Source organism: Aphanomyces invadans, assembly GCF_000520115.1.
Source record: "Aphanomyces invadans strain NJM9701 unplaced genomic scaffold supercont1.3, whole genome shotgun sequence".
In the NCBI taxonomy this organism is placed as follows: Eukaryota; Oomycota; class Saprolegniomycetes; order Saprolegniales; family Verrucalvaceae; genus Aphanomyces; species Aphanomyces invadans.
The window spans coordinates 2758919-2771427 of record NW_008580148.1 but is presented as its reverse complement, the minus strand read 5'-3'; the positions used below and the strand labels follow the sequence as shown (position 1 = coordinate 2771427).

Genomic DNA, 12509 nt, shown 5'->3' with positions numbered 1-12509 from the left:
TCTTGGCGACTGGAAAAGTGGCACGGAAGTGCGCCCATACGTATACATTCAACCTTCGATTGAAATCGCCTGCAGCGAAGACCAGAACCATCCTTCGTCGACTGCGCCACGGCAACAGTTTCGACCCAAGGCCAACATGAACTACGTCGTACGATTGAGATAGTTTAGTCGGAATGCCCTACTGTCTACTGTTCGTCGCCATGACGTTCAAGCCGCAGCCGGCGCCCAAGAAACCCTTGCACAGTATTGGCCACATTCTTAGCGTGGCCGACCCACTTCTGCGCCTTTTGAACTCCGCGGTTGATGTGCTGGTGGGCATTTTGAACGAATCGTCCAGCGCGTTGAGCATATTGGCTAGCCTGTTGAACGATGCCCCCTGCTCGCTGGACAACGTCCCCTGCCCGCCGCACATACTGCCCTGCTTGTCGAGCGACTTGGCCTGCCTTTTGGACGCCACGGCGGATGTGATTGCCCACGGATCGGACGGTATTCTTGACCTTTCGTCCAATATCTTTGATGAAGTTCTGTCGCTTTGCGACGAGGGGGCCTTGGTGACCATGGGCAGGCGGCGCGCGGTTCGGTACAGCATAGTATTGTGGATCGCCAGCCTCGACGGCCCCATTTGCATATCGTAGATTCGGCTCCGCCGTCGCAAACACCGCAAAGAGCACTGCGATGCACAGAGCGTACAATATTTTCGACCGCATCAAGAACTGGCAAATGCGAAAGTGACGGCGGTGGCCGGCGGCATCGACGGGATGCGATTTCGCGCTGACCACAATGGTCTTCCCCTACATTCCCTAGAGTTGGCGACAAACCTGGACACCATGTCAGTAGCATTCCACTGTAATTTAGTATATAAGAATTCCAACCTACGATTATACTTGATTACTGTATATATGAGGAGTCTAGAAGCATCCTTCTGTATCATGTTATCATGGTGTTCGTCGTCATTCGAACGGCACAATCCCCCGACGGCAGCAGAACAACTGGAACGACCTTCTTGGCAGTAGCGAGCGCTTCACGGCAAAGAGGATATCGAATGGATTCCTTCCTGGCTTACTCTTTCGCGGACGCACACGGACTATTGGATGTACCAACGGAGCTGTTCTGTTCAATATGTTGCCTGTGCAACGAGCAGACAACAGAAATTTACCTGTGCAGCGGCTGAATCAGCGCTTCTTTTGCGAGCGTGGGCATCATACTTACTGGTCATGTACACTCGTGTCCTCGACCGCAACAATGCTGGCTATTAGTGACCCACAAGTGCACGGAATGGACTTGCTCGTATCTATTCTTTGGAATCACGTCGAGCTAACGTTGGTAGACACACAGGGCCTCTTCCCAGCAACCAAACTTTGAAGCACCACGATATCAAAAGCATCAAAGTCGCCGCCTGGCCAAGTTGGCCCTCGCGAAGCGACATGCTCTCGCCAACAATGCGGAATTCATTTCAAATTAGTTCCATTCAACTAAAGTGGCCATTATGGATACGACTATTTTGACGTCATCTGAGACATGATGACTCTATTGCGGTGCTGATGCAATCGTATTATTTAGGGCTCAAAGTTCTGTGTTAGGGTAATTCCACCTAGCTGCGCGTACTTCAGGACGATGCAACGGGTCGCAGCGACTATTCCACCACCGCACGGGGTGATCACAACTTGACGTCGCACTGCATGAGATGTACAAATTGACATCTACCGTCCACAGCGCCACACCAATTCAATGCTCACGAATTGTCGCTACGGACACAAGCAAAGACTCAGATCTGTACATTCGTTTCGGGATGTGATTTCTACTGGACTTTGCTGTATAATTTTCTGACTATACATTATCTATGGAATTTAAAAAAATACCATTGATTATGGGTTGATATGATGAAATTTTTGCAGCGTGTTCAAAAAAATTGCGATAATTGTCGGCTGTTGGCAAATCACAGTCTTTTACCACATATCTCATACATATTGGCTGCAGGTTGGGTACTTCATATCGAGAATTTGCACGGTTATCCTATGGGCCAATTCCCAGATTTTGGGCAGAAAATGATCTGCATAATGACCATTTTACGCTTCATCTACTCGATTTCTCTAAAAAATGTCTGACTCTCCTTGTTGATTTTGGTTAATAGAATTTTTGAGAATATACTTCACTTCTACACTGTTACATGTGACTCTTCTTGCTAGTTTTGTGCTACAATGTAATAAGCATAAGGTATTGCTACATCTAAACCTGAATTTGACATCTGAATACCAGTTACTCCTCCTATTAAAAATAACAGTAAAAAACGATTATAGTGGTTTAAAACGAATATTTACTACGTAATACTAGTAGATATATATTCATGTGAACTCCACATAAATGGATAAAATTGTAAGTGGAACATAATCTCGACAATGAAAGACTTTTTGGCAGAACTTTCTTGCAGGCATGGTGAACACCCTATATTGTAAAAGCGCAACACGAAATTTATGTATTGCAAAGGTTTTGAATACCTCACTTCTTTTCTAAAGGTATTTCAACTCTTCCCAAATATTCCCGATGCGATTTCCTGGACGCGGATTGGCTACACTGTGTCTTCAATGTACTGTAGTAACAATACAAAATGCTTGGGACATGCAGCTTGGGACACCTCCCTCAAATCAGCCAATCCGGTGGCGACAATCCAATTTTTATATATCCAATCAAAAGATAGGATTTTCAAGCAGGCAAGTTGCGACATGTCGGGAGTTGAAATACCCTAAAATAAAAAATTGCGCCATGGATGTGGGACCAGCATATTTCAATTTCCTGTGTGCCTGCCTCCAGATCATGTCGAGCACCGCCGCCGTATTCCTCCAGAAGACGTACGATCTCATTCAGTCGACGCCGTCCGATGTAGCAGAATGGTCCAAGGACGGTCGAGCATTCGTGATCAAGAAAATCAAGGAGTTTGAATCGACAGTGCTGCCCAAGTACTTCAAACACGGCAACTTTGCGAGCTTTTCCCGACAATTGCGCTTCTACGGGTTTGACAAGACCAAGAAACACGACATCCGCATTGTCCAGGATGCGGCCGATGGCGATTCGTGCCAGGGATGGTGGGAATTCTCCAACGCGAACTTCCAACGAGACGCCCCGGAACAAATGGTCCACATTCGGCGAAAGACGTACTCGGAGCCGTCTGCGACGTCTTCGACGACGTCGTCGTTTGAAGCGTTGTCGGAAGTGTCCAACTTGAAGCGCAAGATGTCGAACTTGCAAACCCAGCTGTCCGCGTTGACAAACCAGATCTCAGCCCTTACGTCAGTTGTCCAGTCCTATTGCGAACCTGACGTGGACGAAGTCGACATGTCTCCGAAAAAGATGAAGGTGGTTGCGTCTCCCATGTCAGTTTGGTCGGAACGTGACGACGCAATGTTCCTCTCGGACGACGAGATCGACTCGGGCATCTTGGATGCGCTCCTGGATTTCCCCGTTCTGTCGACGCCGTTGATGGCATTTGAATTGTAGACGACGACGAAGAGGACCGTAGATGCTAGTGGCGGGGTACATCCCTTGATATCCCGTCCGTCAGGTGACGTTTGAGTGCTCACCTTTCCCAAGACTGAGCCCAAACCCTGTCATGATCTAATTCATCCGATTCGTATCCTTGGTGTTTTCCATGAGCTCGCCAGACCTCCCAACCTCCTTCGGCTTTGTGGAGCGCTCGGTTAGTCGATACGACACCATCTCGCATCTTTTCCCTCTCATGAATGTCGACGTGTGCCCGGCGCCGTGACGCCACCTGACCGCTTCATTCCATGGCTCATGTTATTCAATCGGTGGCATGTCTGGCTTGGGTTGGAGGTACTGGGGGACGTACAACTTGCGCGGGGTTTTCACGGGGGATGCCGTGGCGGTGGTTTTGGGGTCGGGTTGTCGTGCGATGGGTTGACTGAGGGCCAGCTCTTCGACGACGCCCTGCCAATCTGTCTCGGCGACGTCGCCTCTACCACCCTGGGTCAGGTCCACGGCGTTGTCGACCATGACAACGTCATGTCCGGCATCGTCTTGGCCATCGTCGTGGTTGATCGGGCCTGCGGCCTCGACGCGACCGATCTTGCGATCTTGAATCGACTTCATCACGCCATGGGGTTGAAACCGGAGCAGGTTTTTCACCCCAAACAGTTCGCCCTGCTGGCTTTTGACTCCCTGTATCGCTTCAAAGTACCGCGGCATGGCCTTGCCATCCACCGTCGTGTCCGTCATGTGCTGCTTGTATATCTGTCGCCACGAGTGAGCCACATTGCGACGACCACCAACCCATTGCGCGAGCAGCACCTGCCGGGCGTAAATCATTTCTTCAATCGTGCCAAGCGTAACCAACCGATACACATGCACGTCCTTGGTCTGGCCGATGCGGTACGCCCGATCTTGTGCCTGGCAGTCGTGGGCGGGATTCCAGCTCGGATCAAAAACGACCACATTCGTCGCGCTCGTAATGTTTAGTCCGAGGCCACCTAGGGCCATGGCCAGGATGCCTCGATTGGGACCATACGATTGAGAAGCGTGAGCGAACGAACCAGCTTTCGTACTGATGAGAAACACCCCCAACGACGGGTCTTGGTTAAATGTGTGGACGAGATTCAACCGGTCGTCGACTCTCGTCCCGCCGTCCAGCCGCACGTACGCCAGTCCTTGTGAAATGACAAACTGCCGCAGCCGCCTTGTGAGTGCCACGATGGCACACCAACAACACGTCATTCCATCGTACCGCTTGCAAGATGTCGAGCATGCGCACGTTTCTGCTAAACACCAATGCCTACACGCAACGAAGTCAAGCACCACATGACGATCAACGACCACGACATCGGACGTGTCGAGTGGAATCGGGTGAGAGCGCTCAAAATCCTCTTCTAGACGCACCTTTTCCCGCTTACCGCGCCACCGCTCCAAGAGTCCAGCAAGTACCTGCATTTTCCCGCACAGTGCCAAGTTCATTTTGTCAAACAGGCCCGCCGCACGATAAAGACCACCAGCTGCGTCCTACTCCATCCATTTTTGAGAGAATCCCGTCCGTCGGCCAGCGATAAACCAAGAAGCATTCCATGCGCTGGAATATGCGCCACCACGCTCCTCCAGCGCGCAAGGGTGATGGCCCACAGACACACACCCTCCTTTCTTTGTGTCAATCATCCAACCTACTCTCGCACGCGCGGCCAGACGAATGCACCTCAAGGCAGATTGAAAGTGACGCGATGACTTACCACATCGGGGCCGAAGGCAACTTTGGCAAATGCTTTCGTGGCAGCTTGTTGGTCGGGGGGGTCGGCCCGGTTGACGCGAATCAAGTCGAGATGGTTGGCGATCTTGAGAAGCTATCGCCGAGTCGCTCACCACCTGGCAACCAGGTGCGGGGTGTACCTGCGTCATGGCGAGGAACTGGATGCAATTGAGCGGGCACTGCGCGCACTTGTCGCCCGTGGGATGGACATGGTGCCACAGCACCCCCGCATCGACCTCCTTCGTGTCGGGGTTCATCAGTGCCTGGAACTCGGGCAGCATCGTCACACGAACGTAGACAGATCGTTGAAGTTTGGTAAGTGGACACAGCACGACTTGATCAAATTTCTTGATGCGGGTGAACTGGGGATTCACCCTAGACGAAGCCCGTGAGCCATCCATTCGATCCGTACGTGGTAGCCGCACGATTTGTCGCGGTGTAGGTAGTACGGTTGCAGGAGCGCGCGCAGCTGGCGTTCTTTGGCCTCGCTTCGGGCAATGGCCTGGGGGGCAGCGGATTTCTTGCGGGCAAACTTGATGTCGTCAATGTAAAACGCCCGAAAGTCGTGCAGCGACCCGAGCTACGTCGTCGAAATGAATAAACGAGAGACGAGGCCGAAGTCGCACGCAATTCGGATGGATCGTGTCGAGGACACAGTGCAGTTCGTCCGCATTGTTTTGCATCAGCGTACCACTCAACCCGAGCTTGCGCTTGCACTTGAGCTTGTGCACAGCCTTGGTCATTTGCGCCTCGGGGTTTTTCAAATTGTGGAGCTCGTCCATCACGATGATGTACCACTCGATGGCAGTGAGCTGTGCCAGATGCAACTTCAGCATGTCGTAGCTGCACAATACGATTTCGTACGCGTGGCTGCTGCTCCTATGGCAACAGTGAAGCAATCAGGACGCCGCCAAATTCTTTTTGGAGATGCAGCACAAAGCGCTGGATCGATTCAAGCCAATTCCGAAACAAGGAGGTGTGCGACATCATCCGTCCAGCCACACTTTTGGGCTTGTCAAAAGAGCTTTGAAATCCTCCACGTAGGCACCATCACAAACCAGGCCGTCACACACGCTGGTAAACACATGAAGAACACTGAATTCGTCAAAAGGGAGAGCTCCTGCCGCGACATAGCCCATGGTTTTGTACCGAGTCATCTCGTCGAGAATGTCGCGGCGATGGTGTGGTTTGCCATGGAGCACAGCAACGTTGCAACACATCCAGACCTTGCACTCGAGTTCCCAGTTGGCCAAGAGCGACGCTGGCACAACGACCTAAACCAAGCGGGGTCACGACGCATCCAGTCCAACGATTCAACATCCGTCGCATCACATGGTGTACCAAAATCGGTCCTGGCGCATTTGGATTGTGTGGGGCATGACGTCGGCGCTTATCTGTCCGTGCACTGCCCTGCTTGAAGAGCACTGCCGACAGCAGCGCGAGCATCTGGACTGTCTTGCCGAGGCCCATGTCGTCCCCGAGGACGGCGCCACGGTTCCCGCGCACGGCGTCGAACAACCACCGGACGCCCTCGCGCTGATACGGCAGCAAGTATTGGTTGAAGTGGCCGTGGACTTGGATGACGGGATCCGACTCTTGCAGCACCAACGGCGGCGCGGCTTCGGTCGCATCCTGCGCAAAACAAAATAGCATCAAACGTCGAATGTTACCATCGATGCGGTCGGTGTTGTCTCTATGAGGAAGGTGGTCTACCTCTGGCGGAGGCAATTGTGGCCATGTCTGGTCCAATTCAAGGTCCAAGTCGTCAGAATTGGGGGCGTCTGTCGGTAAAGCCAGGGAAGGCGGCCGACTCGATTTACGTTCTTGTGGTCGCGCACGCTAAGCGGAACTTGAGCAGCTGTCACTATATCGAGGGTTATATTACCTTGGGATTTGCTGCTGCCGTCGAGAACAGCACTGGCAAGGGGCTCTTCCGCTTGCGTTTGGACTTCGTCGAGGAGTCGTGCATTGCGGAAGGCTTGTCAGTATCGCTTGACCACAAGTCGTCGTCGCTAAGTGGATGGCTCTTGGCTGGCTTGGGCGGTGTTACCAAGCTCCTGCGGGGCGCGGGTGGCAGGTCGGTCACCTTTTGACGGCCAAACGGAGAAATGTACGCTGGAAGAGTGGTTGGTGGAGATTGAAGCTTGCTCGCAAACAACGGGGCTACGTCCATGGATGGAGTCCCAGCGATGTGGTTGTTGTGGCGGTGTTGTGACACTGGTGTTGCTTCATTGCTAGGGGATGGAGACCGGGTCGCGACTGGCGTAGCGGCCGCAAGTGCTTGAGGAGGCAAAAGAACAGCGCGTTCGACTTCGCTGCTTTCGCGTGGCGGCGATGGCGTAGGAATCAAATTCTGGAAGACTGGTTCCGAGAGCACGTTCGCATTCAAAGATAGTAAGTGTTGAATCGCCGACATTTTCCCGACGGTGGGAGCTGGTGTGGAGGGCAAAGGCATTGAATTCTTTGCCGCAGCGGTCCCTGAGTATCGCGGATGTTGACGGTTGATGGAAAAGATGTCGTCGTCGTCGCTGCTGCTGCTGCTTTGGCTGTAAATGGTATGTCGTCGTTTCAGTTCGTTGCGCTTGCTGGGTGTGAGAGCGAGGTCGTCGTCATCGCTACTGCTGCTGTAGATGGATGCCATCGATGGCTTGTCACGTTGGTTTGTCGGCAGCGATGGAGGCTTGTACACGAAAGACGTCGAAGGTGGCGCGTGCGGCGAGCATTCTTCGTCCGAACTACTCGACAACAAGTCCATCCTGCATGCAATTCCCAACGAATGAAGCGACCATCATTGTGTCTCTCGAGAATGTCGGTGCGAAGTATATCTTGGATATTCCCAAATGTTCCAAATTGTCGAAAATATTTCTATCCAAATATCCGAGAGCGCGACACTGGACGACTGTGAAAAGCCCGCCAGAAGTCCTCCGTCCTTGTACTCGATGCATTCCACGGTCACGGTAGCATCACATCGCAGTGTCAATTTTGCGGGAGCAATTCTGAATGGCGCGTGGAAGGTTGCGCTCTATACTCATGCAGGATAGGCTGCGGCAGCCGGAGGAGTGGTCATGATTGACTCCAAGGGCCGAGTATGCCCAATGATGTAGCCCAAACACCCAACGATTAAGTCCAATGGGGCGCTCGCAGCGTGCAGGGATCTTCGGGTGCAGCGTAACATGGCTTGCGGAGGTGTAAACTTCTGAGAGGGGGAGAGCGGCGGTGCAACAGACCTCAAGGGCCAAGAGTGTCAAGAATGATACTTGAATGCGATTTAATAGTCTTCGAACCCCCACGTAACTAGTCTTGCATAGGTAGGAAGGTGGGCTAGCTGGAAAAATATGCTTTTGAAACAGGCCAACTCGGTCCATTGGACAGAGATGTGGAAGGGGACGCGGCTACAGAGCGAATACGGTGGCGTCGACAATGCTATCCAAGCCACACGCCCCGAGCGAGTCGTTGCCCAGAAGAAGCTCATCCATGTCATCCCAAAGCGCCGAGTCCCATTCCATGGCCATCTCTGCCTGGTGTGCGTCGCCATTTGTCGAGATTTCGTGTAGGACTGTCGCCAGTGTGGACACGTGGCCAAGCAAGATGCTCATCTTGGCTTGAAGGGTCGAGAGGTTGGCGCGGAGGTCGGCCACTTCCTCTGCGTTCCACTTGGGAGTCGAGTCTGTGCAGGTCTTACGACGAATCGAGGTGAGTTTGTGAGGGGCGTCGCGCAGGAACTTGGGGTGGGTAAACTCCCAACACAGTAGCTCATCGTCTGGCTTGGTGTTTTCGCGGAGTGGAACCTTGGTCTTCTCGAATCCGTAGAAGCGAAGCTGCCGCGTGAAGCTAGCAAAATGGTTGTGACGAAAGAACTGGGGGAGAATTCGACGTTCGAACGTGGAGACATCCTTGACCTTGAACGCCGTGCCTTGAGCATTCCACGCGGCGACGTGCGCAGGGCATCCCGCCAGCATCTCCATGGTGCGCTTCAGAAACATGCGAAATGAGTAAATGACGTTTTGTCCCAGAGGTCGTTGGAAGGAGGGGGCCCACGGGCCCGGCCCACTGGGCGTGGTCTGAGTAGTTGTAACTGTGGCAAAAACAAGTGCATTCCCATCTCCGCGGACACCTCACATGACGCATTTCCAACTGACCAAAGGCAACTTGCCTCGGTCCGCTCGACGGCGCAAGATATATCATCCAGGAGCTGCAAGACAGCCTATCAATGCGTTTAACGAGGTAGGTGGTTCTGTCTGCGGTCTAGCTTATGTGCCTAGGTAAGTCGCGCGATCGACTGGAACGTGAAGTGAACGAGATCTTGCTCGGGGCACCTTGGCCCTTGGTTGGCACACGGCATGGGACTATGATGTCGCAGGTACCATCACTCAATGCCAAACATCACATGAGAAACAGCCTATCAAACGCAAGATGTGCCTATATCAACATTTGATTGGCCAATTCTACGTACTCTCGCCACAGCGTTTTCGTGATCAAGACAGACGTGAATGGGACTCATCACGCAATAAAGCGGCAACGCAAGGTCCATCCTCCTCACGTAATCCAGTGCATCCACAAGGTAATGCCTCGTAAACACGATCACACTATCATGCCCTGGCTTGGCCGCAGGTGCTACTACACCCACGACATCCAGGCCAGCTAAAACTTTCCACGAACCCTTCAATCATCATGCGTCACGCCCAAGGTACCGAGTGAGGCAGTGAAGCCTGTCGACTGATGCCAAGCTAGGAATCTAAATTTGCGGTCAGTTCTTATATAACGAATGTACTTCTCATTCCTCTTGAATGTACTAATCGCGCACGGTGAGGACAAAATGTATTAATGACCAACACGTTATTGTTCGCCAATCAAATCATGTCCCGTGAGAGACATCAGGCAGTAAAAACAGAGCGCGACAGCTTTAACGGATCTGACAAAATTCCTTGGCCAATCACATTGCTCAAAACAAGATCCCAAAGGTTAATTCGAATAAAACGTGTCCCACGTTAAGGCTTATGCGATTGCTTGTTCACCAGGCGCACACGATGATGTGACGATCGCGCAAGGACATGGGTAATGATGGTGCGTGATGGCTAGGCGAGGACGGGACGGGCAGTCTTGGGAGAAGGTACTCACGTCGACGTCGACGGCACGCACAATTGACGGAAGGAGGGGATGGAGAGGGGGAGCGGCGGGATTAGCACACGAGCGGCAGGTCAAAGTCCAAAAGGGAAGCGAACAAGTGGTCGTCCATGTCGGGGAAATGTTCGTCTTCGAGGCTGAAGGTCCATGCTTGTTGGTCCACGGCCGTAATGTCTTCGACCGTCTTGGGAGACGACGATTGCAAGGGTGCCGAGACTTTGACCGGAGTGGGCATCGAGATCTTGGCACGCTTAGCAACGGGCGCGTCACAGATCTCTTCGTCGATCGCTTGAGCCGCGGCAAATTCGTGGACGGCTGCGGTGAGGGTCGAAATGCGAGCGGACAGTACAGACATCGTGTCTTGCAAAGTCGAGAGGCGGACCTTGAGCTCGCTGACTTCACCCGCTTCCCATTTCACAGCGACGGCTTCTGTGCACGTTTTGCGTCGAATGGACGTCATCCTGACGGGGTCGTCGCGGAGAAACTTGGGGTGTTGGAACATCCACCACGTTTGACCGGACTCGGAGCTGTCGTTGAAGCGGGCGTCGTGGACCTTGCTCTTTTCAAACCCATAGAAGCGTAGTTGGCGCGCAAACGAGGCAAAGTTGTTGTGTTTGAAAAACTGCGGCAGCATCGTCGACTCGAACTGCTTTGTGTTCTTAATGACAAAGGATTTTCCGTCCTTCGCCCACTCCGCGACGCCGACTGGGCAAACTTCGAGCATGTCGTACGTCTTCTGAAGGAACACGGGCGCGGAGTTCATCGAGATGTGTGGCGGCGGCGGTGAATTGGATAATGGAACCCATTCGACAAGGTGTCGTCTGATGTGTGATTGGAGCGGCCGTGGTTGCGGTAAACAATTGCGCTGTTTACGGATGGCCGGGTTTAAAATCGGAGGATGATTTATTACATTATCTTGAACGGAGTATGATCTGGGCCATGGTAGTCGTTTTATGTGCACGGGGCATTGGAAATTAAATTTACCATCGCAGATCCGATAATCATCCCGTCAACACCACTCCAAATCTGTCTGAACAGATGCAAACTTTGTTGCTGGGACTCGCACACGTTGACGTCTCGCATGCCGACGGCGGCCCCTTGTGTGCCATTGCAAGCTAAGGGGTGCGGAAGGGGCGTCCGGTATATCTGGGTTTCGACTCGATATCGAAGGTTTGAGCACCAACGTCTGCCACGACTGGGGGGGCTTGTGCCGACGCCCAAGTCATCATACATCCTATGTTTAGTCAGATTGCGGGGTCGGCGATCACGCCGGTGGAGAATATTTATAGAGCAAGTGCCAAGGTGGCCGGCCACCACATTGTGTCATGCCGCTTTTTCGTTCGAGCCATATATTTGATGCAAGGGCTTACGATTTAGTCCCCTCGACGAACTAGTCGTGGCTCATGGACAAACCTTTGGATGTCGACATGCGAAAGGATTCGGCAGACTCGATGTCCATGGTGGAGACGATTGGCACCAGAAAGGTCCGTCGTGTGCGAACACTCACGGCAGTGGCATGTTCTCCATCGCTGCCAAAACCAGCCCCGATTCAACAAAAACCTCGGCGAAAAATCGCGGCGGCGTCAACTTGATGATGAACCTGGTGAAATTCCAGAAAATACCATGAAAATTTCGCGTGGCGACGGCGGGGACGGCCGTTTCAGAGAGACACCGACTGGTTCCGTTGGGCGCCCCTCGCCGCAATTTGAGGTCGTACGGGTGCTTCTCCATCTCCTGTCGTCGACATGAGGCCAGTTGGGCTGGCCACGCGATGCGTCCGCTCGTGTTAACGCCGCTCTTTTATTGACAACAGGACTTGTCCTGCAACGATTTGTACTTCAAGGTCTGTTCCACCCTTTCGATTTGAATCATGGGACGGCGGCCGCGATCATCACATGACGCGATGTCTGGATCTCCGCGAAATCACGCCATCACGGTCACGTGCTTTGCTTGCCGCGACGACGACATACACGCCCCCTTGTTTGTGTGATATCTTCGACCAGATCGGAAGAACCGCATGGGTGGGTGGGATGATCAAGGGGCATTCGATCGATGAACGCGCGGTTGGCACCGTGGCCATTTCATGCCACCGGTTTATCCAAGGTATTCGCTCTCGACGAGGGATTGCTGGGCAATGTGT

The 12509-nt window shown here is 52.9% G+C and overlaps 5 protein-coding genes across 6 annotated transcripts; 1 reads left to right on the top strand and 4 right to left on the bottom strand.

Annotated features, from left to right (window-relative positions):
* Window positions 1–10: 10 nt before the first annotated feature.
* Window positions 11–822, bottom strand: H310_02459 (hypothetical protein). The gene has a single exon (XM_008865969.1). The coding sequence runs from the start codon at window positions 705–707 to the stop codon at window positions 186–188; it is 522 nt and encodes a 173-aa protein (XP_008864191.1). The 5' UTR covers window positions 708–822; the 3' UTR covers window positions 11–185.
* Window positions 823–2789: 1967 nt separating this feature from the next.
* On the top strand, window positions 2790–3688 carry H310_02458 (hypothetical protein). The gene has a single exon (XM_008865968.1). It carries the CDS (start codon window positions 2812–2814, stop codon window positions 3490–3492), a length of 681 nt encoding a protein of 226 aa, XP_008864190.1. The 5' UTR covers window positions 2790–2811; the 3' UTR covers window positions 3493–3688.
* An 85-nt stretch (window positions 3689–3773) lies between these two features.
* H310_02457 (hypothetical protein) lies at window positions 3774–8000 on the bottom strand (the record flags this gene model as incomplete). Its single annotated transcript, XM_008865967.1, has 13 exons — window positions 3774–4245; window positions 4303–4481; window positions 4545–4674; window positions 4736–4783; window positions 4888–5007; window positions 5229–5339; window positions 5386–5620; window positions 5671–5825; window positions 5872–6124; window positions 6395–6519; window positions 6587–6877; window positions 6959–7084; window positions 7131–8000. 13 exons carry the CDS (start codon window positions 7998–8000, stop codon window positions 3793–3795), a joined length of 3096 nt encoding a protein of 1031 aa, XP_008864189.1. The 3' UTR covers window positions 3774–3792.
* A 485-nt stretch (window positions 8001–8485) lies between these two features.
* On the bottom strand, window positions 8486–9658 carry H310_02456. Of its 2 annotated transcripts, XM_008865966.1 has the most exons (2): window positions 9128–9658; window positions 8486–9076 (listed from the first exon to the last, which is right to left on the bottom strand). In XM_008865966.1, the coding sequence occupies exons 1-2, from the start codon at window positions 9226–9228 to the stop codon at window positions 8638–8640; spliced, it is 540 nt and encodes a 179-aa protein (XP_008864188.1). In that variant the 5' UTR covers window positions 9229–9658; the 3' UTR covers window positions 8486–8637. The 2 variants fall into 2 exon arrangements, with proteins under 2 accessions (XP_008864188.1, XP_008864187.1); XM_008865965.1 differs by having other exon boundaries at window positions 8486–9658.
* Window positions 9659–10189: 531 nt separating this feature from the next.
* Window positions 10190–11183, bottom strand: H310_02455 (hypothetical protein). The gene has a single exon (XM_008865964.1). It carries the CDS (start codon window positions 11130–11132, stop codon window positions 10425–10427), a length of 708 nt encoding a protein of 235 aa, XP_008864186.1. The 5' UTR covers window positions 11133–11183; the 3' UTR covers window positions 10190–10424.
* Between the last annotated feature and the right edge of the window lie 1326 nt (window positions 11184–12509).

Bases quoted from the DNA above. Each gene is read 5' to 3' on its own strand.
- H310_02458 (XM_008865968.1), top strand. From the start codon at position 2,812: ATGTCGAGCACCGCCGCCGTATTCCTCCAGAAGACGTACGATCTCATT.
- H310_02455 (XM_008865964.1), bottom strand. From the start codon at position 11,132: ATGAACTCCGCGCCCGTGTTCCTTCAGAAGACGTACGACATGCTCGAA.
- H310_02459 (XM_008865969.1), bottom strand. From the start codon at position 707: ATGCGGTCGAAAATATTGTACGCTCTGTGCATCGCAGTGCTCTTTGCG.
- H310_02456 (XM_008865965.1), bottom strand. From the start codon at position 9,228: ATGTTTCTGAAGCGCACCATGGAGATGCTGGCGGGATGCCCTGCGCAC.